The sequence below is a fragment of the Mauremys mutica genome, chromosome 3, assembly GCF_020497125.1.
Source record: "Mauremys mutica isolate MM-2020 ecotype Southern chromosome 3, ASM2049712v1, whole genome shotgun sequence".
NCBI classification, from domain to species: domain Eukaryota; kingdom Metazoa; phylum Chordata; order Testudines; family Geoemydidae; genus Mauremys; species Mauremys mutica.
Window position 1 is genome coordinate 46434742 of NC_059074.1, and position 26040 is coordinate 46460781.

At 43.6% G+C, this 26040-nt stretch overlaps 1 protein-coding gene across 10 annotated transcripts in view; it reads right to left on the reverse strand.

Moving 5' to 3' along the window:
• Positions 1 to 1054: 1054 nt before the first annotated feature.
• The window catches only part of CILK1 (ciliogenesis associated kinase 1), a 42527-nt gene continuing 17541 nt past the window's right edge, over positions 1055 to 26040 (reverse strand). For 9 of the 10 annotated variants that reach the window (XM_045008777.1, XM_045008780.1, XM_045008782.1 and 6 more), the window contains 9 exons: positions 24193 to 24325; positions 22838 to 23009; positions 21491 to 21658; positions 19285 to 19599; positions 18116 to 18306; positions 16567 to 16718; positions 13875 to 14003; positions 7686 to 7799; positions 1055 to 4828 (listed from right to left, as the gene is read on the reverse strand). In XM_045008777.1, coding sequence (XP_044864712.1) covers positions 4674 to 4828; positions 7686 to 7799; positions 13875 to 14003; positions 16567 to 16718; positions 18116 to 18306; positions 19285 to 19599; positions 21491 to 21658; positions 22838 to 23009; positions 24193 to 24325 — 1529 coding nt within the window. In that variant the 3' untranslated portion in view covers positions 1055 to 4673. Of the gene's footprint in view, positions 4829 to 7685; positions 7800 to 13874; positions 14004 to 16566; positions 16719 to 18115; positions 18307 to 19284; positions 19600 to 21490; positions 21659 to 22837; positions 23010 to 24192; positions 24326 to 26040 lie in introns of those variants that run through there. The other variant, XR_006577774.1, reaches the window with a different exon arrangement.

Here is a 26040-nt window from a genome sequence, read left to right on the forward strand (position 1 = left end):
TGTTTTATTTCACCATACTTCAAAACAAGATTTTGCATTATTAAAAATGTTGCATTAGACAATTTTAGATGTAAACATTAAAAACAAAAACAGGGGGGGGAGCCAAACAGCTCTAGGTGTCCTAAAAAGTAACCAAACTTGCAGTAACAATGACCACCAGCAGCATTAACTACTCAGCATTAACATTGAGCAGATGAGCAACTCAAAACCAGAAAAGCCCTTTTTCCTCTCTCCCAGGAACAAGCCTTTCAATCTTCCTCACAATCTCTCTCAGCTACATGGCTTTGGCTCCATACCTAGAAGGAAATTAGATTCCAGCTGTGATCCAAAGGGTGGAAGGCGGTGGGAAGTAAGTTTGGGCAACCTGTGGCTCTTAGAGTATTCCCCATCAACAGTCTCCTTTGCTTTTATAAGAAGGCAGATCCAATTGGAGCATCTCCATTGACCACAGCTGTGGCAGCGCCTCACAGGTAATCTCATATAGGCAGGTCTCAGACCATTTAGAGCTTTGTAAATCATGATGAACATCTTAGAAACGATCTAGGCAGGAGCACTGGTACCACATACTGCCGATGGTATACCTCGTTTAATAAGGATTCTGTACCAGCTTCAGTCTTTGAATGGTTTTAAGGCCAAGTCTCATGCTAGATGCTCAAGGAGGCCATGGGGTGGGAGAGCAAGCCCACCCCATACACAAGACACAGCAGTGACTCCTGAGACCAGGTCCATACTTTGGGCATTGCTGCTGGGTGGTTGGGGTTGCAGAGCCACTGAGGTTTGGCCCAGCCATCAATCTCTAACTCTCCAACACCTGTCACCTCTTGGCTTTAATGGAGAGGATCCCTGTGTTTAACTGTAAGGGACAGAAGCTTACAAAATGTCACATATTTGGATGAAGATTATAACCTGGAACTTGCAGGCAAGATGATCTTTGGTAGAAGCAAAATTTTTAATGCAAAATTCAAAAGGGATTAAATGCAAGGGTTAGTGAATTATTTAAAAATATAATTAATCTCTAGATATTAGCATCTGAATGAAAAACATAACACTTAAGTCAACATCTCTTCAAGAGTAACTTTATTCTGGGCAGGAGGCTCTTTACACAGAAGGAATTAAACAGTTTAAACATCCACCCTCCAACAAACACACCACCACCACCACGACCACCACCCACACCCAGAAAAAAAACAAAAAAAAAACCCAACAAAGAAAATCTTCTGGGTTTTCATCTCTTTCAATAAATATTTTTCTCCCCATTTTATGGCATGTACTTCCACTAAAGCATTTTTAATGAATCTGTAAACAGGATGGGGAGGGTTTCAGTAATAATTTCATTTTATTTCTCTGTATATAACTTAAGAAAATCAAGATAATACAGATTAATATGCCAACCCAAGGTCTGACTCCTTCATATTAAGATCATATTATTACACAGGGGTATGAGAAACTGTAAATTGTAAAATAATTCTAAAAATCAAAATCACATACTTAGCATAAAAACGCTGCAGAACCTGCTAAGAGATAGGTAATATTTTGCATGAGATATGTTTTCTTACAAATATATTGCTTTTGGTCAGGTTTTCAATGTAATGTACAGCCTCTACTTTTTTCCATCTAAATGGCACAAATCAGAGAAAACATTAAAAAACAAACAAGCAAAAACAGATATAGCCCAACCTGCAGTCCTTATTCAAGCAAAAAACGCTCACTGAGCTCAGTGTGAGTTTGCTTGAGTAAAGACTGCAGGATTGTGCCCACGATACATTTGCTATTGAGTGAATCTATACATTGTATCTGTTTAATTTAAAACTAGAGTAGACCATTTTTGAATGTGAGCTGTTTAGGTTTGACAAATAAAGGCCCCATATTTGCAAAGGGGTTTGAATGCAGATCCTTATTCCTGCACCGAGTAACCTTATGACCCTTCTTGTGGATCCATTTTCAGGACTAGCCATGATTCTGAACCTTTTACTCAGGCAAATTACTTGCTTGCCTGAGTAAGGGTTGCAGGATTGGGCTCTCTATTCTGACAATGATAGGAACTACAACCATTAGTGAGAATTAGGGGCATATGGTCACAGCAGAATAGACTATTTACAAACAGCTAGCTAGGTATTTGTATAGGTCCAAACATCTCCCTTGTTAGTGTCAGTTCATTCATTATAAATAAATTAAAAATCTCTAAATATAAATGCAGATTTTGATTTCCAGAGAAGAAACGGTCAGTTCTTATTCTATATGGTTTTAAGAAATGTAAATACACAGTTTTGTCCTTTTCCACTTGGCAAACACTTCTCCCCCCACCCCACCCCACCTTTTCTCCCAAGTACATGCATCTAGTGCTGCATAATTCAAAATAGCTTGGTTTTACTTCCTTGTGTGTATACCAACATCACAGCTCTGTTAGCAAGTACCTATAGGTTTGAAATGAGTGTTTGTTAGTTAACTGGTAACAAAGCCTGGGTGGTGAAGGTTAGACAGCCATGATGCGGTTCTGTGAAGGTCCTACGTGCATATTAATTTTTAAATAATGCAGATCATTTTGCTCCTTCATTGCATCATGTGGAGAGCAGCATATGCTGCCCACGTGGTCACAGTGCACAGAACAAAGGCACTGGCCACTATCCATCATGCTCTCTCCGACAGCTGAGTCAGCAGCTGCTCTCTCTCTCTCTCCACATGAGTAAATCATATTTGATGCTCTGATTTCAAAAGGGGACTGGCAGAGAAATTGCTCTAGGGTATACGCTCCACCCAAAATGGAATGGTTTTTGTAGGAAAGTCCAGCAGAAATTAGTCCACAGAATTACCTTCCAATCCAGCTGCTGCCCTTTGGAAGAGGAGGCAGCGTGCAGGTAGACTGGGGAATCCTAAGAGCAATGTAGCTCCTAGGATAGCTCAAGGGAAAAGGGTCTTGGAAAGAGTGCAAAGAAAGAGGCACTCTGCATGGATATGCTGGGGTTGGGCCCAGGCCTTCCTGTGGATTATCAGGCTCCATATGAACGCGAGGCCATTCCTAAGCCCTTATCCCCGAGAGATCAGGGAAGGTTTTCTGTGTGGTGAAATACACAGATGATTTTTTTTCCTTTTTGCACATTTTTGCTAGAAAGTGGAGGTGGCCTTTTCCAGTGCACTTTGATAAGCTAAGCATTTAGAATGGAGAGAACAATCCCCACTCAGTTTTGTATCTGTGCTATTTAGCTGCTTTCCTCTGTCAGTAACCCTTGTAACTTCTCTACCATGTTACTTTTCCCCTCCTCCACAAGTCAACTCCTGGTCTCAATGAAATCAATTGAGATTTCGCCATGGACATCACTGGGACCAAAATTTGATCCTAAAGGCTTACTCTAACAAAACAACCAACAAGACCTCGTTTATGGAAACCGAGCTATATTTAACAATATGGGAAGGTGAGCTAAATCAGCACTGTAACTGTTGATTGACGTTTACTTGTTTATAAAAACTGAATCTGGATAAATTAAGGGAATCAGGCAGGAAAACAAAGTAATAGAAATTAAATCAGCTGCATATATAGTTTCTTAAACTTCGCTGCTGGTGCATCATTAATACTATGTTACTGTGCCTGTGAACCAGCTTTGTCATATTCAATATTGCCTCAAATATTTCTCCAGCTCCTACTTGCCCTACCTAAACAGGGCCTGACTTTGCTTCATGGAAGTCTTTAGGAAAGTTATAATTGACTAATAGGAGCAGCCCCCTATGCAGCATGTTTTATTTTCACTCTGAAAGACAACAACAGTTAAGTCTGAAGTGGCACTTCAGGACAGATGAGGAAACCCCACAGAATACTTATTGAACGGCGATAGCATTACAAACAGGCGGAATGTAGTCAAACTAGCAGCCTGATTCTGCTGGTCTCATTCAGGCCAAACTCACAGTGTGGTTAGCAGGGATTTGGCCTTGGGATTGCAGGATCAACCCCAAAACTGAAAAACTGACAGGCAGCACAAACAGTGTGAAGATAAATTTACAAACACCAGCCAAAGCTAAAAAAACACCCTTCAATAAGCCTGTGATTGATTTAGGGCCCAATCCACCTGCCATTGACCTCAAGGAGAGCAAGTTCAGGTCCTTAGTTTTTCATGTTATGTCACTGATGCCCCAAGCAGGTGAAAGACTGACAATCGCATCCAGCTGGTGCAGCATGGCATTAAACTAAGGCTGAATTATTCAGTTTGATTGACCGCCTTGCCTCATACGTCCCATTCAGAGCGTAACGATCACAAAACAATATTTGGTGAATGCCTCTTTCTCACAATTGCATCTCTTTTGCAATACTGCCTCAGTCTGCTACGTTTTATTTACTTATATAAAATATTTGGACCTGACAAAGGAAATATTAATTTTTTATCAAGTTCATTACAAAGTTTATCATATAAAATGCCAAAAACTTCAAGCCATATATACAAAATGTATTGGTTTTAAGAAAATAATTGGACCTGATCATATAACAAAACAATTTTATACAAAAAGGTATAAGATTGCATTCAAATCAATACAAATAAAACTAAAAAAGTCTTGAAATGTCTCACTCAAAGAAGATAGGGTTTTTTTTTAAATCACAGGCTTATAAAGTCATGGCAAATGGTCTAGCATTGGTCACCATTTCATGAGAAATGTGCACTGATTCAACAGAAAGTGCTTTCTGCAAGTCACCGGTGAGCTCCGTACTTTGAAGACCAGTCAGTGCGTCCATGGATTGGCTGAATTGGCGGTGGACGTGGCATTAATGCTGGTGTGCTTTTTGAAGGTGTATTAAATGATGGCCGCCCAATATGAGGTCTGACAGACTTCAGAGAAGCATAATCTACAAATGAGAAGAAGAAAAGCCATTAGATAAAGTTTCAGTGACTGTGTGACAGGGTGCTGGGCTGGAACCCCAGAGCCTGGCCTCTGTCACACCAGCCCCAATCCAGGGAGGTGAATTGGAACTGGCTAGAGAAATCTGTGTCTGATTTGCAAAGGGGAAACAGCTGCCAACCTAATTAGCCATGGCTAGATACAGGCCCAGAGCAGGGGAGGCAGACAGTGGAAGGACAGGGGTAACTCTTTCCTCCTGGCTGAAACCTGCAAGCTGTATGTGGTGAGAAGGTGGTGGGATTGCACCCTGTAAATAAACTGCACTGGTGACTGCTGAGCCACAAGGTCTCTGAGTGTTTTTTGGAACACAGCAGAGGCAGGAGCAAAGAAGGCCCTGCTATACCCTGTTACAGACTAGCTCAGCTGGAGGAGTAGTTCCTTTAAAAAGCCACTGGATACAGAATCTGGATACTCTCTCTGTTAGAAGCTGCAACTTTAGAGCCAATTTGTATTTAAAAAAATAAAGTAAAAAATTAGGATATGGGAAATAATACTGTGAGCCATTTGCCAAGATCCCTACTCAGGCCAGATTCTCTACTGTGCCTGGTATCTGCTGGATACAGCAAGAGATGGGTTGCAAAGGAACCAATTTGCAGATTTTGGGGCCAGTTCTATGTCTCACCCCAGCATACTTTAGAGCAGCCTCAAGGCTACCTGCTAGCAGAGAATAACTGGAGTAGACCTTTCACTGGAGGAATGGTATAGAAGTGGACTACTCAGGTTTTGTGCCAGCAGTATAGTCCCCATGACAAGGGAATCCCAAGCTGGGGAGATATGGTTATTCTCCAGCCCCTTTGCGTTGCCAAAAGGGGTACAGGAGGGATGGAGCAGAGTGTGAATCTGTGCCCCAGTGTTTACTCTGTCCTTACTCAAGTGAACAATAAATTCAATTTTCTATAAAGAATAGACAATTTAGTGTGGGGGTTTTTGAGACCTGCTCCTAAATCATTAAGGTGATTCTGAAAACCCCACTGTGATGGGGCGTTGACCCACACTGGCAGAGAAGGGGTTAAAAGCAGCCTAGGGAGGCTGCACAGGAAGCAGCCAATAGGAGAGGGGCTGTGAGGAGCAGCCAATCTGGGCCTAGCAGCCCCATATTAAAAAAGCCATAAGGCAGAGCAGTGTCAGCCTCTGCCTGGAGCTTAAGGGGTGAAGTCTGTCTCTCTAGCAGGTGGAGAGACCTGTGGTACCTTGGACAAAGCAACTGCTGGGAGGGACTGGAGGAGCAAGAGGAGCCCCTGGCTGGCTGCTGAGACTGGGTAATTGCAGGCCCTGATGAAGAGTGAAGAAGGTGCTGGGGCTATAGAGAAGTGGCCCGGGAGACATAGCAGTGGTGAGTGATGTGCACCGTGACACCCACCCTTGGTGGTAATAATAGCTGTGCATTCTGGGACGACTGTGTTGTGGAGTACAGGCTATATGTTTGTTTAATTGGTAAAACTGATGTTTTATAACAGTTTAAAGAAGTCAGACTAGACTTAATCCTGCAACCCTTGTAACAAGAGTAAGTGTTGCAGGATCAGGCCCTATAGTTCTAGTGACTCACTTCTTTACAATTCAGTCAAATATAAGAACTGAGGATTACAGCAGCTACAGACAGTAACTACAGACACTATGTTGACTAATATGATGGCTAGCCTGTATCATAGATTATCAGAGTTGGAAGTGACCTCAGGAGGTCATCTAGTCCAACCCCCTGCTCAAAGCAGGACCAATCCCCAACTAAATCATCCCAGCCAGGGCTTTTTCAAGCCTGACCTTAAAAACCTCTAGGGAAGGAGATTCCACCACCTCCCCCAGTAACCCATTCCAGTACTTCACCACCCTCCTAGTGAAAAAGTTTTTTCTTAATATCCAACCTAAACCTCCCCCACTGCAACTTGAGACCATTACTCCTTGTTCTGTCATCAGGTACCACTGAGAACAGTCTAAGTCCATCCTCTTTGGAACCTCCTTTCAGGTAGTTGAAAGCAGCTATCAAATCCCCCCTCATTCTTCTCTTCTGCAGACTAAACAATCCCAGTTCCCTCAGCCTCTCCTCATAAGTCATGTGCTCCAGCCCCCTAACCATGTATCATAATATGCATTATCCTCACCATATATTAGTATACATTAAACACAAATACTGTAACAGTGATAGAGCCTAAACTGGCCTATATCACAGTCCTGTTCACTTATGCTAAGTAGCCGATAACACTTTGCATTAGCCGAGGTAAGCTTTGGCTTAAGTAGATAGGAAAACTGTCAGTATCAGGAAATATAATTGTTTCCTCATAGCCACAGAAAGGGAGTTACCCTCAGACCTATTTATCTTGGTACAGGCCTAGGAGGGGTCTTCACACCCCTTAGTACCTGGAATGCATGCACACAGAACAAAGATAAGGGTGCATCCTGACCTGGAATGTGTGTGTTCAGAATAAAAGATAAAAGGGTACATCATGGTACCAGAAACAAGGTAAAAAAGCTGATTAATTGAATCTAGTTTCAGGTGACATATGTAGTACCTTTTTATTGGTAAACAAGCACAGTATAAGAAGATGGCTTTCGGAATGCAATTTTGAGGAGCACACTTTCTGTGTAAGGTGAATGTAATGTTGCTGCACAGGACTGCTCTTTGGAGACGGGTATCATATAGAACCTGTCTCCCGTATCATATTAATAAACCTGACTGACAGTGGTTATTTGGTGTCTCGAGTATATTCCATAATGAAAAAGTGTGGTCAAGCAATTTTGACTATACAGTTTATCAAGAGACAGCATTATTGCCCAAACGAGCAAACAACCAAGCTCAGAGTTATACTTACTAGAAGATGGATCTGCAATTGGTGCTAACTGAACCCTCTGCCCAGCAGAGCCTAGTTCCTTTTTCAGAAATGAAGGGATATAACCACCCGTCAACCTGCTCGATCCTGAGTGCCCTGAAAGAATTTGTAAATGATGAGAAACACTTGAAATCAGTGCGCAATGGAACACACCCCAACACCCCACCTTCCTGCAGATCTTGTGAAGGTATTTCATAAATGGTGCATTGGTGGGGCACACTGAAGACAGGACCAAATTTTTACCTGGTATAAGTCAGTTAACAGAGCTATGCTGATTCACACCAGCTGCAGATCTGGCCTGTTACGTACTTATTTGGAAGGCTGGCACCATCACACTGCATGAAACACTATGCCCTGGTCTCACTTGGAAGTGAGGTTGACACACTACCGGCTGAGCGCCACACCTATACCGACCTAACCGCCAGCATAGACACAGCTAGCTACTACTGCTTGGGGAGGTGGAGTTCCTATAGCAATAGAAACAGCCCCCCCACCCCCATCTGTCACTGTAGGAAGTGTCTACACTATGGCACTACAGCAGTGTAACTATAGTGCTGTACTGTGCTGCTATAGCACCAGTTGTGTAGACATGGCCTCACAGAGAAGAGACATAGCTGAGGGGGCCCAATTCCTGCAGTCTTTCCTTACAGCTGATCTTAAATGCGCTGAGCATCTACATTAGGGACCTTTTATTACAGTGTAAGATTAGGCTCTTTGTTGCTAGGCAAAATTCTCATTGAAATCAGTGAGTTACACCAAACTAATGGGAGCAGGAACATGTCCCAAAACAGAGTTGGGTGAACAACAGATTTTTTGATTTGCTGTTTAAGAATAATAAGTTTGTTTCAACCTGAAACATGTTTTGTAATTTTTCAGCAAATCAAAGTTAAAAAAAAAAAGTCTGTGTTAATGTTTCAGTAATATAATCACCAACTTTTTCAGGCATTCGGACACAAGCAGGCAGAGGATTTTTGTGGTGACAGCTCCTGGATAAGCTTTGGCCTAGGGCACTCACCTCAGATGTGGGACACCTGGCTTCAATTCCCACTTCTGCTTGATGTGGAGAAAGGATTTGAACCTGGTTCTCTCCCATTGCAGGAGAGTGCCCTTGCCAGTGGGCCATGGGATAGTTTAGTGGGGGGCCTTTGCAAGCTCCTCTTGAAATGATTCCACTTTTTATAAATAGTAATTGGAGCAGGAACTTGAACTGTGATGAGTGGCCTGTCTATCAAACTGCAGAGTCAATCTCATTCTCTTTCCTCGGCCCGGTGACTATAATGTAGAGTGGTAATTCATAGCAATTATTTAAATTTTTTAAAAAAATATAAGAACTCCCTCATTATTTACTACAAATCAAGTAACAGGGATTGAAAGAAAAAATAAATTTTTAAGATTTTTTTTTTTTTAAAGGGACACTGAATTTGCTTATTACAACAACCTATAACCGACTAGCAGCTTCCCCACCTGCTTCTTTCACCTCTATGACTGGAGGGATGTTAACAGGCCACTTCTTCTTGAATAGTCCCTTGTTTAGCATAAGTAGTTGGCAGATATTTCAATCTGTTCCAGCTTGTATTTAGCTGTGATACTCTGAGGGCTTGTGTACACTTACAGCGCTGCATCTGTGCCACTCTAGCACTTAGAAGATGCTGCCTACAGGGGTGGCAGGTTTGTATAATTTTTGGTGGTGCCCAGAATGGACCCAAGTCCCGCCCCTGCCTCCCACACCTGCCTTATAAAATAAATAATGTAAAAATGGACTGGAAACAGTAAGTGTTTAACAGTTTCCCTATATTGCACAATATCACTATCGTAAGAAAAATGTATTTAACTAAGACTATCAACTTTATTAATACTCTTTTGAATACAGAAACAACCAAGCACTCTTGTATCAATAATCCTCAAAAGCAAAAATACTTTCTAAAATTAAAACAAAATGTAGCCCCTTTCTTTTGTGATATTCTTCAGGAGGCAGCAAACACTTTTTGTCACTGTTTGATTCTTGAAATGAAGTCATCCAGGAGACTTGTAATGTCCAATTCAGAGGTAGAGTTCTTATGAATGTGCAGAAATGCCAAGTGATTTAGACATTCTTGGCTCATTGTCGTTCGCAAATAATTTTTCAGTCTGCACAGGCAACTGAATGATTACACAATTCTGACTACAACCTGCACGGTTGAGTGGAATAATTTCAGGAGAATTGTAACTTCTGACATGTCACTCAAACCTTCGTTTTGTTTCAGAAATTGCTTCACTTCGCTCACCGAATTAAGCTGCAAATATCACACAGCATTTCTAAATGAAGAAATAGCCTCTCTGTGTTAATGTCACCATGGAAAGCTTCACTTATTGAGACAATGTCCTGTTTCGCGTCATTTGCTGCATCAGTTATACGCTTATCCAATTTTATTGTGAATGTAAAGCTTTCCACTGAAAACTTCTGTTAAATGGCAACTTCTCAAGCATCAATGATCCCAACATGTATTTGATGAAAATACTTTCTGGGGTCACTGAAGGTGTGAGGAAGGCTTCCATTGATCTCAGTGGCTTACATTTTCTCGGGAGTGTGGGATCATCTAAATAAAGATTTCTTGCCTTATCAACTGTTTCCCAGAAGTGACTGTATGACGAGTTGGTGTGCATCCCGCTCAACATCTCTTGCAACAGGCCAACTTTCTTTGTTACGCTTGCCAATGATACGTTTGGGCTTTGAATTTTTGCATTAGCTTAGTCTACAGGACCCATGGATTTCACAAGAACTGTCAGTGTAAAGTACGTTGAAAAAGCTTGAAGTTGCTTTGAGAATCCACTACACTTTGAGCTAAATTCATCTGAAGAGTGACTACATTCATCCAGGCAGTTCGTCATGGCCTCGTAGATGTGGAGCAGTGATTTAATGCTGCTGATCCTTTGTGCCCAACAAGATGGACACTATGGTCTAAAGAAGGTTCCCCTTCACTCTGAAACTCTCTGAATGCTGCCATACACTTTGGTGACTCCCTAAAGGCATTGATGAGATCTTTCACCATCGAAAACCTATTACAACATTCTGGAATATTATGCAGGGCATCCTGCGTGGCAAGGTTAAGGGCATGTGTAGCACAGTGCACAAATTCCACTCTTGGCTCTCAATCCTTCACTCTGGCTTGGACCACAGCAAATTTACCGAACGCATTAGTGGCTCTGTTGTAACACTGTCCCCGGCAATCAGAAAAGGGCAAATCATACCTGAGAAGTGTATCTTCCACAATTTTGAAAAGAGAAGCAGCATCCATTGTGTCAGTTTGCTAAAACCCAATAAACTCCTCATAAATCTCCCAGTCTTCACTAGAAAAGAACCTTAAAGAAAAACTTACTTGTTCTTTTCTTGATAAATTGGTAGTCTCATCCATTATGATGGCGTAAAACTTAGAAGCCTTATCTTTTGCACAGTTTGTCTTAGCACCATCATTGCCATCATTTCAATTATTTCGTTAATAACCTCATGTGACAGCCACTTATATTTTGTGCAACTAAGCCACTGTCTCAGTTCCTCTGAATCTGTACTGCATAGCAACAAGAGCTGCATCAAATTTGAATCACTCTCATTATGTCCACGTAATGCTATTCCTTGTTGAGCTAGGTACTGAACACTGGTAAAAATTTTGTGCAGTGCATTCCTAGCTGATTGTGATTCTTTTCTGTAGCTGGCCGACATTAGTGCAGAAACATTGCTGCTCTGCAATCGCAGCTAATACTTCATTACTGCTTCCTTGTGACAAAAGGATTTTTTGTTTGATGTAAAACCATGGATTGTGTCTCTCCAATCTTGAAATCTGGATGAGATAAACGTTGGTTTGGCCTTCGTAGAAAATATTAAGACCACCTTTTCAGAACAGCTTTTGCAGACCGAGCAAAAAGCTCTGTCTAATTCACTATTGTACTCCAACCATGTAAATCTTGATAACCAAGAAAAGAAAAGGAGTTTTCAGCAATCTTGTAGATTTGTCGCATTTTTCTTTTTGTATAACTTTAGTTTGCAAGCGGGGTGTCGAACTCAGGCCGTCACTTGATGAATTACCCTTTTCTTTTTCTCTGGGTAACTTTATTAAGAATTTATCCATCGTTGATTATTATTACTGGTCCCACAAATCAAGAATTTGTTGCTGAGATAAAATGAAGCTACAGTGTGCTGGTGCCACAAGATTACAAGGGCCAATTAAAAGTGGAAAGTGAGAAGCAACACTCACCTGCTTCAATACATTAAATTCTGTTGTATGCTTATAAAACCAATTATATACTTTAAAGAGTATAAAATAATCAAGTATTGTGCTAAACACGATCATACCCCAAACTGACTGCCGAATTTAAGTTGCATATTTTTTCCCCTCAGGCACTCACTGTATATGGCTGTGTTCCCTCTAATTTTTCCTCACTCGAAATGAATCATATGTGCACCAATATGGAGGTGATGTGTGACGAATCACCTCCATATTAGTGCATATAACAAAATTAATGGGGTGGGGCTGAGGGTTTGGAGTGCGGGAGGGGGCTTAGCACTGGGGCAGAGGGTTGGGATGTAGGGGGGATGAGGTCTGCGGAGTGGGACCAGGGATGAGGAGTTCATGGTGCAAGAGGGGGTGGTGACTGCTCTGGCTGTGGATGAGGGGTTTGGGAGGGGCTCAGGGCGAGGGCTGTGGGGATGAGGCATTCATGGTGCAGGAGGGGGCTCAGGACTGGGGCAGAGGCTTGGGGGGTGAGGGCTCAGGCTGGGGGTGCAGGCTGTGGGGTGGGGCAGGGCTGGGAATGAGGAGTTTGGGTGAAGGCAGGCTGCCCCGGGGTTGGGGCCAGAGAGGAGGATTCCACATTCCCCCCCAGCCTTCTCCCTGCCGCCAGCAGCGAGCTCTGGTGAAGGGCCCCCCTCTCCCCCTAACAGAACACTCACCCAGCACCATCACTACATGTGCTCCTAGGAGCTGGGCCCCTCTCAGATCGAGGAAGCCCCCTCACCTCCCCTGTGGTGGGGGAGGGGGAAGTGCTGCCATCACATGTGCGCCTCCTCCCTCCGCAGCTGCCACCTCAGCCTGCCGCTGGCATTGCTCCCTTTAGGTGGCAGCGGCCAGTGAAGGAGCACAGTGCTGAGTGGCAGGGCAGTCGCCTGCTGCCCCAGGGGCGCAGGTGGGGAATGCTCCAGGAGGAGGCAGATGGGGCAGCAGGTGGGGCCAGGGGAGAGTGATGGCCCCAAACATTGGAGGAATCAGGGTCCTGTGCCCTGAATTTGCTGGAGCACAGGCACATATAACTCACCACCCCGGCTCCTTATGATGATAGGAGAGTTATACAGATATGTGTTTGTAGTGGACACCAGGGCTATGGCTTAGTCTACACTACAAACTTAATGTCGGCATAATTAAGTCGCTCAGGGGTGTGGAAAATCCACATTCCTGAGCAATGCACTTGGATTGACCAAACTTGCAGTGTAGACAGCAATATGTCTATGGGAGGGCTTCTCCTGTCAACGTAGCTACTGGCTCTCGGGGAGGTAGAGTCCCTGTGCTGATGGGAGAAGCTCTCCCGTTGGCATACATGGCATCTTCAGAAAGTGCTACAGCGCTGTCAGTATAGACAAACCCTGTTTCCCAGACCTGAAGAAGAGCTCTGTGTAAGCTTGAAAACTTGTGTCTCTCACCAACAGAAGTTGGTCCATAAAATATTAACTCACCCACCTTGTCTCTTTAACCACCAACTTAAAATCATGCTTCCTTCTGTATTTTTCTTTTTAGCTACAATTGTTCAATAGCATCTAATATACTAAAAGAGGATCAATGAGAAAAAGTAATCAAACAATTTATGTATTTGACACTTTGTACAGTTTAATTCATTTTTCTATACAGTCAGCTCTCCCCATTTGTGCGATTTGTTTATATGGCAACAGGGAGAAGGGAAAAAATTGGAAATAAGAAAATGATTTCACAAAAACTGGCAAGGGAACTCAGGGACTGGTGTAGTATGTGAAAAGATATTAAACTGATTAGATTTCAAACTGTCAGTCAAGCTAAACACTAGATAGATCAACTTGGATTTTGAGAGCTTAAGACCCAAAGTGGATTGGAGTAACTGAGAGGCCATTACAAAAATTCTCACCCTGCCCCATTCGCAGTGCTCTTAGAACGTCTGAATACCACTTCTTACCTGAATTCATTCCATTGACCCCTCCTCCCACACCTGAAGCTTTTCCAGGCAAACTAGAAGTGGGCCATGGATTAGACGTAATAGAATCCTTGCCTGAACTGGAGACTATGCTATTCCTTGTGCTTATCCCTGTTGGGAAAAGAAAGAGATAATTAACCATTAAGAAATCCTTGTCACACACAATTATTATGCAGCTTTGCACCTGCATATAAATGGAGCAGGTGTTTGCCCCAGTGACCTTAGCCAAAAATCTCTCCACATTCTACTATTCAGCATCTACTATACCTGGCACTCCACATAAAATTTAAAAAAAAAAAAATATATATATATATGGACCCTGTCCCAAGGACCCTACAATGTGTGCACAACTCTCACTGACCTCAGTGTAAACTACACAGATAGCAAAGTAGAATATGGTATAGAATAGGATATTGTGAAAACATTAAATTGCCTTTGCTAATTTGCATCCGACGAAGTGGATATTCACCCACGAAAGCTCATGCTGCAAAACGTTTGTTAGTCTATAAGGTGCCACAGGATTCTTTGCTGCTTTTACTATACCTGGGTTACTTCCTATCCTCTCACACCAGTTGCTTATCACTGGTGTTACATGGGCCCTCTTCCTGCAAAGATAACCACCTGTTTAGGCCCTTGCTACTGTACCAAGTCCCACTGAAGTCAGTGAGTCCATGTCAGAATAAGGATCCAGGTATTTACATACTTGTCCTAATCGTACAAGGGGCTCTAGAGTGCTTTGGTATCCTGGTGGGTGAACAATGCTACATAAAATGTAAATGATTCTTATTAAATACAGAATTTTATGCTAATATCTGGTTACCATTTTAAGCACTCAAATTAGCAAAGGCAATTTAATGTTTTCACAATATCCTATTCTATACCATATTCTACTTTGCTATCTGTGTAGTTTACACTGAAGTCAATGAGAGTGGTGCGCACACATTGTAGGGTCCTTGGGACAGGGTCCATATATATATATATTTATTTTAAATTTTATGTGGAGTGCCTAATGCACATTTGGGCATGATACAATAAATTCTATGTGATAGAAGGTTCGGTCTGATTGAGTTTTAAGATCTACATCTAGCATTGTAATTCAAAAAATACCATTAAAACACTGAGTGTTCAAAACTGTAACCTTCATCTTACAACTACATGCACATTTGTATTTAAGGGAAGAAAAAAAAATAATTAAGACCCAGTCTGCCACCATCAAAATTAGAGCTGCACAAAGTTTTTTTTTTTTTTTTTTTAAAAGAACACTGAAACAATTCACAAATTCAGGTTAAATTTGGCAAATTGTTTCAACCATAAAGCCAAAAATTTCTGAAATGCGGAAGTAATTTGTTTAGAATAAAAATGGAAATGACATTCCATGTCAAAAATAAAGCCCTACCAACTCAACATTCAAAACATTCTATGTCGACCCAAACAAGTTTTGTTGAGGGAAAAAACTGAATCAGTTGTGGTTTGAAACAAACTGAATATTTTTTGTTTGGCCTCCAAACTGAAAAATCAGTTACTCAGCTCAAAGCCGAATACAGTAGCTTTGCCCCCAACATTCATGTGGAGTCCCACTGACTACCTGGTACGCTGATCTCTCTACTTGTTGCACTGTGTTCTGCCAGAGGTGCATAGCTGAAATCTTGTAACTGTGGAATTCCACACTGAAACTCAGTCAAAATAAATTCAGTAAAAACAGGACATCATGAGCTGCTTATTTTCCTGCTGGATGCTCACAAACACACGCCTGAGGTGCCTACAACCAGAGCTTCATTTGTACCTGGTCCTGCCCTGGCCCAGTTCATTGCCTCAGCACCTCAGGGCTTGCTGCATCAGTTATGAATGTAAAAAAATTGCTTGAGCAATGGCACCTCTTTCATTACAAAGTAAGCACTGCCTAGAACCTTGTGACATGGATGGACAAGAGAGGGCCCAGTCTTATAGTGACACAAATAGGGACATCTTGTTCCCAGTGAAGGCTATGCACACGATTCTCCTGAGGCATAGCCTTCACTGGGAACAAGATGTCCCTTGAGAATCGTGTGTGCGCACATGTACACACACTTAGATTCTCCCCCATTGCTGGTGCCACCACACTGAAGATGAGCAGACGCACATGCAAGTGACTCCTCTGCATACGAGTGAGGTTTGATTCCACACATTGGGTTGCTTTAATACACTGCAGGGTGCACTTAGTTCCTGCCCTGGGCAACAGAAAAATTAATGCCAACCTGCTATCACCTGGCATTTACTGCTGCTAGTACTAGTATTATATATTCACTAGGCAGCCTGGGGGTATGCTCCTCCTCCTCTGCCACTCTTGGGAACATAAGGCAGAGCCTGGTGCATCAGCTGGACACATTTCCTAGCATAGTCTTGTGTGCTAAAGAGCTATTCTGCATGACTTCTCATGGTGCACGGGAAAGCTGCTCCTGACACCTTACCCCTTTCTAGCATGCCAATGGGCAGGATTTACCTCAGTTTCTGGCATGCTAGAACCTTCTCTCTTTGTTGTAAGCCTCTTTCCATTAACAAGGTAGCCCCTTCCCATCCCAGTGTTCTCTGTTTTCTTTAAAGCAAGAGCCCTTCCTCTGAGTCAAAGGTAAGGCCCAAAGTATCTATTACCATTTCCCACCACTGTTAAAAGTTCAAGAAAATATTTCCTACTAACCAGGTAAATACCTAGAATGTTTCAAGTAATGCTGCTTGGCCGCAGAAACTCGCAAGGTTGGTGTGTCCTGCCGTGGAAAGGACGCATGGGAAGGGGCACTGTTGCCAGAACCTAGATTGTCTGAAAGCTTCAGATCCAAAATGCTTTCAAACCTGTACCAAGAGAAATCACCATGCTTAGCCCCAAGCTCAAAGCTTACACTTAAGCCGCACAGAGTGTTCCTTTCACCTCACCTCCACAAATTATTTGTTCAAAATGGGTTTGGTGCTGTACAGATAAAGGAAGACATTGCATACCCTTAGGCACTTTGCTGATGGTATGTTTATGCTGCATTGTAGGGTCTGAGAGACCTAGGCTTGTGGACTCAGTGTTCCGAAGCCTGACCTTCAGCATTCATGCTGTTTTGTAAACCTGGGCTTACACTAGCTGGACACAGAGCGCCCAGACATACTAACAAGTCTGTACTGCACTATGCAGACCTTTGGTCTGTGGCCTGAGATGCAGCCGCACTGCAGAATGACAAGGCTTGGACCAAAGTCCCAGTGGGTCTCAGGTTGACCCTCTCCTTCCTCCCCAGCAGAATCCTAGGACCCAGGTCCTGCATACTTGTTGACCCATGTCAGACTGATGTGTGCGTGCATATGTATGTACAGACGGAGGCTTGGGCTCAATGTGCAGTGTAGACATACCTTAGGTCATGTCTACACTACAGACCTGTAATTGGTATAATTACATCGCTCAGGGGTGTGCAAAAGCAACAGTTAACCCCCGCCCCTATGTAGACAGCGCTATGTTGATAGAAGAAGCTCTTCTGTCAGTGTAGGACAGTAGCCCCCAAACTTCCTACAGCTCTGGGAAGCAGGGGACGTGGACAAGGTAAGGGGGCCAAGGTGGGGGCAGGGCTGGGAACAGAGCCTTGGAAAGTGGGTGCAGGGCCAGTAGTTAGGGGCCGGCGCCAGGAGCGGAGCTGTGGGGGCTGGTCTAGGCCCCAGCCGTGCCCCCCTGAATGTTCCTCTGCATCCCCATAGGGGGGCATGCCCCACCGTTTGAGGGCCTCTGATATAGGAGCATCTTCACTTAAATGCTACAGCTACATTGGTGCAACTGTGCCAAAGTAGTGCTTTAAATGTAGACCTGCCTTTAGGGAGCTTAACTTTTCCCATTGACCCTTATCCAAGGAAACCGGAAGCCTAATTCAGATACACATGATACAGCTCATAATACGTTACACACTAAGATGGATCAAACATGAAGTGGTAAAGATACTGAAAGACTTCACAAACTAAGCATGTTTGTCAGAGAGAATATTGAACAGAAGGGTGGGACCCTAGTGCAAGAAATCAGAGAGGCTGTTCTAAGCATAAGGGACAGCATGGAAGAATCAAAAAGTCAAGAACCAAAAGGGAGTACAAATGTAGAGAATCAGTTACCGGCACTATAGCTAGGCAGGGACAGCACAGGAAGAAAGTGCTAAGGAGTAAGAGATGTAGGAGGAAATGAAAACAAATATCTAGCTGGGATGGGGTGAGAAGAGGAGATATCAACTTACCTACAAAGAGCTTCATCGCTCTGTCGCCTTTTGTTTTTCAGATCAGTTCTGGTGAGGGAAGAGCTAAAATCAAAGTCTTCCAAGTCATCCCACTCTTCAGAACCTTTCATTGTTCTAGTAATGTGTCCCCATCTTCGCCTAGTCTTTGGTTTAAGTTCACCATTCGTGTTCTCTGTCCCAACTGGTATTTTCTGTTATGACGAAGAAAACCAAAACATTTGCAATACAGAGCTATGGAATTATGAGGAGGGAAATCAAAACACAGTTTTTCCTTCACAAAGCAAGTGGTGATCTTGCTGTAGCAGCATAAATCCCCGCCAGCTCCACTAATATACTGAGGATCTGCTCTGTGACACACACATGTTCATACTATCTTCTGCATCTCCTCCTGCCTTGATAGAGAGTCCTGCACTGGCAGAAGAATGGAGCTCTTAAGTCTCTTTCATCTCTAATTTCCATACTTCTTTCACTGTACAGGCTACAAAAAGTGATCAGCTTATGTTAATTTTTAGCCCTGGACTCCACTTGTGGGTGCAAAACGTTCATGTGCCTGCACTTCAGCTGCCAGTGCCCGCATTAAAATTTGTGCCAGCAAAACCTATTTGTCTTAACAGATTTTGGAGGCACAAATTCTGACACTTGTGTCCTTGCAGCTGTTAAGGTGCATATGCATGTTTGAACTTTGTACAATTCTGCATATGCACAAGGTGAAGGTCACGTATTGGTTCTGCTGAAGACTTGGCTCTTAGTTTCAATACTCGTGGGCCCAATTCTCTTCTACCTTGGGCCTGAGTCTCATTTACACCAAGACCACTTTGCATCACTCTGGCAGTGTAAAATGGCTTGAAGTGAGTAAGCTACAGTTCCATCCTCTTTAAGGCCATTTTACAATGCCAGAACACCGTAAAGTGGTCTTGGAGTAAGTGAGAATTGGGCCCACCTATTTGTTTTACACCAAAAAACTCCATCAACTTCAGTGGAGCTTCTCTCACTTTACACCAGCATGAGAAGAGAGCCAAACTAGTCTTTATTCCCATTTCTCTCCTTTTTATTAAAAAGGTACAAAGATGACCATGTTGGTTTAAGGTACCAAAAAAAAAAATATCCTATTAAGGAAAAATGCACAAAGTCATCAGCAGGTTTATCAATTATCCCAGATTTCTCCTCACCTGCTGAGCAACTTGACTACAAAGTGCTGGCAGAACCACCGGAGTAGGCTCGTCCTCTCTTAACTGGGTCCCGTGGTCAGTCACCAAGGAGTCTGCTTTATACGGGTACATGAGGTACTGGGAAGACTGGCTTTGCTGGAATGGTCTAGATGAGAGATGGGCATGAGGTTTTGGAGGGGGTTGTGCAGGAGGGACCGGTTTAACATGGTGCAGTGCTGCTTTATCATGGAGTTCTTTCGGCTGCTTGCCCAGTTCCTGAATGCAGAGAGAGGTGCCCAGTGTGTGCCCAACCTGGAAGTAGGGATATCGAAGTGCCTAAAACACAATAAAAGGCATCAGTATTCAACAGGGGAAGCCAGAGTTGCTGACTTAGCTTAGTCATATGGGACAGCTCTCATGTTACCTTACCCTCTTCTCTTTCCCATGTGTTAGACTATCGAGATAGGACTCTGTACAACACATCCTACTGCTTCAGGTTAGAGTAAGTTCTAGTGATGGCTCAACCTCTATGCAAAAGCTTGTCCATGTAATGCAAAAGTAGTTAAAAAAAGGTTTCCATACTAGCCTTTTTTGGTACAGAGTCAATATACTATTATTTACATTGTAGTGCAATAGCGTGCAAAGGCCCAGTCAGGATCAGGCACTGCACAGTAAGTAAGAGAAATAACATCCTCCAGAACTGAAGACTTTTAAATGTGTAGCTGTAATCAACAAATAATTGTCCCTACGTGCTAGCAGATTTTTTCAACCACATGCCTAACTTGTATTTGATTCTGGGAGATACCAGCATTCCCAATTCTTGAAAGATACATCATGTAGCTATGACAATCTTGCTCCGCTTTACAGGTAATTAAGTAGTTGCTGCTGGGGGTGCAATAGTGGTCTTCTCCCTAGCTTCTGCCAACTAGAACAGGCTTTCAACATCTCTCTTCCTCACAGATTCCCCACCACATTACAATCTTGTCTCATTTGTTTCGCATGAAGTGCTATTTGCTTGTAATTATTAATACTAAATCATCTGAAAACAGTTTAGCTTGTCCTTCCCTTCAGGTTTCCCCTCTCCCTCAATTTTACTTTGTAACTGCATTATTTAAGTCTACAGATTTTTGAATGAAAGACTTTATGCAAAATAAGCACCCAATCCTGCTCCCACTGAACTCCCTGGGAGCTCTGATCTAAGGTTGGGTCTATCCACCAAATGCTTGTTTCATTACGTAGGGACCTATCGTGCACAGCACTGAATTCCCTTAACTGCCATTGAAGTCAGTGGACTAACCCAATATTGATTATTTAAAGCCCATCATTCAAACTGCTGAGCATCCTCAGCTCCTTCGGATTTGCAAAATCAAGCCCTTTCTAAGATTAAATTAATAGGTTGATCACAAAGCTCTTTTCAGGCTTTATAATCATCAAGTCAAGCCTCCTGAATAACACAGGCCATAGGACTTCCCTGAATTAATTCCAGTTTGAACTAGAGCACATATCTTTTAGAAAGACCTCTAATCGCGATTTAAAAATTGCCAGTGACTGAGAATCCACTACAACCCTTTGTAAATTGTGCCAATGTTTAATTACTCTCATCATTAAAAGTTTACACCTTATTTCCAGCCTGAATTTCTCTAGCCGCAATTTCCAACCTTTGGACCTTGTTATATCTTGGTGTTCTAGACCAAGATCCTGGTATTACATTTCTGTTTCCTGTTTAGACTGATCAAGTCACCCCTTAATTTTCTCTTCGTTAAGCTAAACAGATTGGGCTCCTTGAGTCTTATCAGGCATGTTTTCTAAACCTTTAATCATTCCTGTGGCTCTTGTCTCCACCCTCTCCAATTTACAGCCACCAGGGGCGGCTCTAGGCATTTTGCTGCCCCAAGCACGGGAGGCAGGCTGCCTTCAGCGGCTTGCCTGCGGAAGGTCCCCGGTCCCGCGAATTCGGCGGCAGCCTGCGGGAGGTCTGCTGAAGCCGCGGGACCAGTGGACCCTCCGCAGGCATGCCGCCGAAGGCAGCCTGCCTGCCGCCCTCGCGGCGACCGGCAGAGCGCCCCCCGTGGCTTGCCACCCCAAGCAGGCACTTGGGGTGTTGGTGCCTGGAGCCGCCCCTGACAGCCACAAGGGTAATTAACAACAGTCGGGGCAAAGATAGAGTGCAAGTGAATGCAACTATCAGTTGCACAAAAAGACATAGTAAAGAAAATGGAAAACAAACCTGACTAGCTGTTGGTCGCTTTTTGGGGTCCCATTGTAGCATGTCTCGCATGAGCTGAACTGCCTCGCTGCCAGCATTAGGAATTAGGGTCTTTAGGTTGTTAGGTACACACTGGGGCCAGCGAAAATTCATGGTACCTGCAAGTTGGTAGCCTTCAGGCCAGTCATTCTGAAAGAATCAGTATTCTGATCACTGAAAAGCCCAACCATAAAGAGCTCTGATGTTTAAGTACCAATGCTGTTCACGTTCAGCACCTCTCATCAACCATCTTAGAGTTCTTTACAGGCTTAATGAATTAACCTCAAAGCACTGCTGTGACTTTTTTTTTTTTTTTTTTAAAAGACACCAGGAAACCTGCCATACAGGATCACACACCAAGTCAATGGCAGAAATGGGAGCAGAAGAGACTGTCCGTCCCCCGATTGTTCTGGCCACTGAACCAGAACAGACATGTGGACCCAACTGTAAATGAGACTTTAATTCCATAGAAAGGGCCTAAGGACATTGGAAATTTCAAATAATTGTTATCTGATAAAATTCTTCCTTCTGGACAGGTCTTTTCTAATGTCACAATTTTCAAGGATATAAATTTTAACTGTTGACCTCACAGATAATGCAATTTTTGTTATTTCACCTCTGACATCAGTACTGGACTATGGCAACAACAAGTATGATAGAGGATAAAGTGACATTCTATCTTATATCCTAGGCCAGGGATGGGCAAACTTTTTGGCCTGAGGACCACATCGAAGAATAGAAATTGTATGGTGGGCCATGAATGCTCACAAAATTGGGGTTAGGGGGCGGGAGGGGGTGAGGGCTCTGGGGTGGGGTTGGGGATGAGGAGTTTGGGTTGTAGGAGAATGTTCTGGGCTGGGACTGAGGGGTTTGGATGGCAGAAGGGGGATCAGGGCTGGGACAGGGGTGCAGGAAAGGGTGCAGGTTCCAGCTGGGGGTGCAGGTTCTGGGGTGGGGCTGGGGATGAGAGGTTGGGGTGCAGGAGGGTGCTCCATGCTGGGATCGAGGGATTTGGAGATTGGGAGGGGGATCAGGGCTGGGGCGGGGGGGAGAAGCTCAGGGGTGCAGGCTCCGAGCGGCGCTTACGTCAAGCAGTGGCACGTCCCTTCTCTAGCTCCTACACATGGAGTGGCCCCCAACCCTCAGAGCGGGGCCATGCCGCAGCTTCCGGGAGCCACGTGGTGCGGCCCCCGAGCTGGCCCCCTGGCTGGAGCTCACAGACCGGCTTAAAATGGCTTGTGGGCCATAGTTTGCCCACCCCTGTCCTAGGCATAGTATCACTGATGCACTAAGCAATACACATTGAAGACGTGGATCTCACTTAGCTACCTTTTTCGGTGTCCCCAGTACTTGGCAAATCTTGAATATAGTATCGATTTCACTGGCACCAGGGAAGAGAGGCCTTAATGTGTAAACCTCTGCCATTATACAGCCGACAGCCCAGATGTCAATGGGAGAGCTATAACTGGTGGACCTCAGAAGAACTTCAGGAGCCCTATACCTATAAAAACAACAGCTTATAGCATTCACAAATCAAACAAGTACTGCAGAACACGGTTACCTCAAGTGGGCCAGCCTGTGATTTTTCATTCTTTGCCTCGCTGGAGACAGAAACCATCCTTTAAAGGACCCCCACCCAATGCACAAGACTATATTTTTTAGAGTCAGGGTTTGAAGTCACACAATATTCCCAGAATGCCCCTTCACATCCTTCCATTATTTCTTAGACAATGCACATCATGAGGCACGTTAAGAGCTGAAGGCCCAAACCTGTGAGGTAATGCTCAGCATTCCTCCTCCCACAAAGTCAATGAGAGTAGAGAGGGCCAAGCACTTTGCAGAATGGGGCCGTATGCACAAAGTAGAGATTTATTCTCAACAACTGAAGTTGTGTGGCAATTTTCCTCCCACTTTCATTGCTTCTTATAAAAGTTGATTTTCAGTGAGAACATTTAAAAAAAAAAAGTGCTTAACACAAGCTATGCTGAAGATTTTGGTCATCACGGACAAAGTCCTAACCCTGCTTATCAGGACCCCCCCCCCACTGTTCTTGCCTATGGTTCTTTGTCTCAGATTCAAATTTATTTCAAAGTTCAGAGATGTGTTTGGCCAACTCCTCTTTGCTGAAGCAAGATCTGCGTTTTTGCCTCAGCCACCCACATGGGCTGATGAAGGAAGCTGACAAAGTATGGATGCTTTTGGTTTAAGATTAGAAGGATGAGTGGGGCGGGGATCATCTGTTAGTATTAGATGGGCAGACGGCAGGAATCATTGATTAAACTGGGTTATTGTGTCTTCCTTTTCCCTGCTTGCTTTTATAGTAACTCCCCCAACCCCCAAATGCTATTTCTCAGTGCCCAGCCAGAACAGCACTAGTGCTGCAACAGCCTTTTCAGTTGCTCTATAGTGATTGTGGTGGCCTCGGAGCATTGCTGGTTCTGGAGACTATTCTTCATATTCACAGTAGGTTAAGCAGTATCTATTCATTTCAGCTATGCTACTGCCATTTGTCTGTACATCCATTGTCTTACACATTTTGAAGCTTTTTAATTATGCTAAATTAAAAATGTGATGCACTGGTTTTCTAGACCAACAATGACATTATCCTTAGCTTATGTTAAAGTTTTGTCTTTTCTAGACATGTCATTTCATAAAACAGAGCCAAACATTTACATTGCATTTACCATCTTGTAGATACATAGTCTGTATAAGGAGGCCTAGATCGGATTTCTCGGGCTAAGCCAAAGTCCGCTATTTTCACAAGTTCTGGTCCCATGCAAAGGAGGTTTTCAGGTTTCAAGTCTCTGTGAAAGAACCCTGCAATTCAAATTAAACATCAGTCTGCACCACAGTTTTACACCCATTTGTAGCCTTTATTTTTTCCTACCTAGATGTCTTCATTTCAGTTGCCACTATTGCAGGTCCAACAGCAGGTCACAACTGTCTAAGATAATCTTAACCATGCTAGTCTACATATTTTAGTCAGCCCATGAGGGTAAGAACACAGATGTTGAGATTTTCAAAGCAGCGTGGCCAACTCCCTGCCCATCTTCCTTTAATGTTAATGGAAGGTGTTAGTTTTATTTTGTTTTAATAGGCGAGTGCCTAAATAGCAAAATCTCCCCCTAGTTTAATTTAAGCAAAATTCTGCGGGGGAAAAAAAGAATGATTCTTTATATTTCTAGTTCCTTCCATCTAAGCATCTCTAAACACTTTACAAAAGTTTGTCTTCCCAGCCATGGTGGAAAGTAGCAGGCGCACTTGAGCTACAGTGGATACAAATGAGGGAGTTGCTAGAAAAGTGCTCACCATAAGGAGTCTTTCACTATAGAATTTGCTTCCCTTCTTGCGCTGCCAAAGCCTGGACTTCTTAAACTTCTGGGCATGCTGGAAAGCCTGTCTTTTCTTGCAGGCATTAGGGGAGGGGTGTGTGTGGGGGTAGGGTGGGGTGAGGCTGGGCTGTCATTTCAGACATGGAGTGACTGAAGGTTGAAGGAGGATTTAGGTAGGATTTTTGTGTTATGGTTGGATAGAATGGCTTAGGAGACAGTCTATTCACTGGCAAACTTGTAGCTAGAACAACTGAATAAAGTTCACTATTGAAAATTTTGGTTTGTGGGTTTTAAGTTTTGGAAGATGCTTAGAGATCTGGGTAAGCACCAAAGATACTGAAAAAAAATAATCAATATACTTGTTTTACTGTGATGTAAAAATATCACATTTGTGTGTGTTTTACAGTTAGTGAAAACAGAGACAGAGTTTGTGACTTGTTTCTCTGTTGCAGAAATACAAAGAGAACCTAGGTCTCAGGACTTGCAGTCTTATGCAGTTAGCCACAAGACCATATTGCCTCTGGTGTGGCAAAATCTTCCAACTCTTCCTTGTGACTGTGATTCACAACATCTTGGTAGAAATAATTTACAATCCAGAGTGCAGGAGATCAGCGTAACAATACAGTGGTTTATCCAGGACTGATTAGTTACATTTTGTACAGCAAGAATATGCAGGACAGAGATACAAAACATCCTGAATGCTTGTGCTTTCTTTGCCAGGTTGTACTAGTGAGGACTTAAGAGATTTGTCTACAGCTCATTTTACATTAATATTTTAAAATATTTGATTTTCTGTGGTTGTGACAGGCAGAGATTTCTTGTTCCCTTTCAGTATGTCTAAGGCCAGGGGTGGGCAACCTACAGGTCCGTGGGACCATCCTGCCCGCCCCCCACCAAGCTCCTGGCCCAGGAGGCTAGCCCCCGGCCCCTCCCCCGCAGCCTCAGCTCACTCGCTCCACCGCCGGCGCAATGCTCTGGGCGGCAGGGCTGTGAGCTCCTGAGGCAGCATAGCTGCAGAGCCCTGCCTGACCCGGTGCTCTGTGCTGTGTGGTGGTGGCAGCAGCGGCGGCATGGCCTGGCTCCAGCTGGGCGGCGCAGCTGTAGTGCTGCCAGCCACCAGTGCTCCAGGCAGCGAGGTAAGGGGGCAGGGAGGGTTGGATAGAGGGCAGGGGAGTTCAGGGTGGTGGTCAGGGGGCGTGG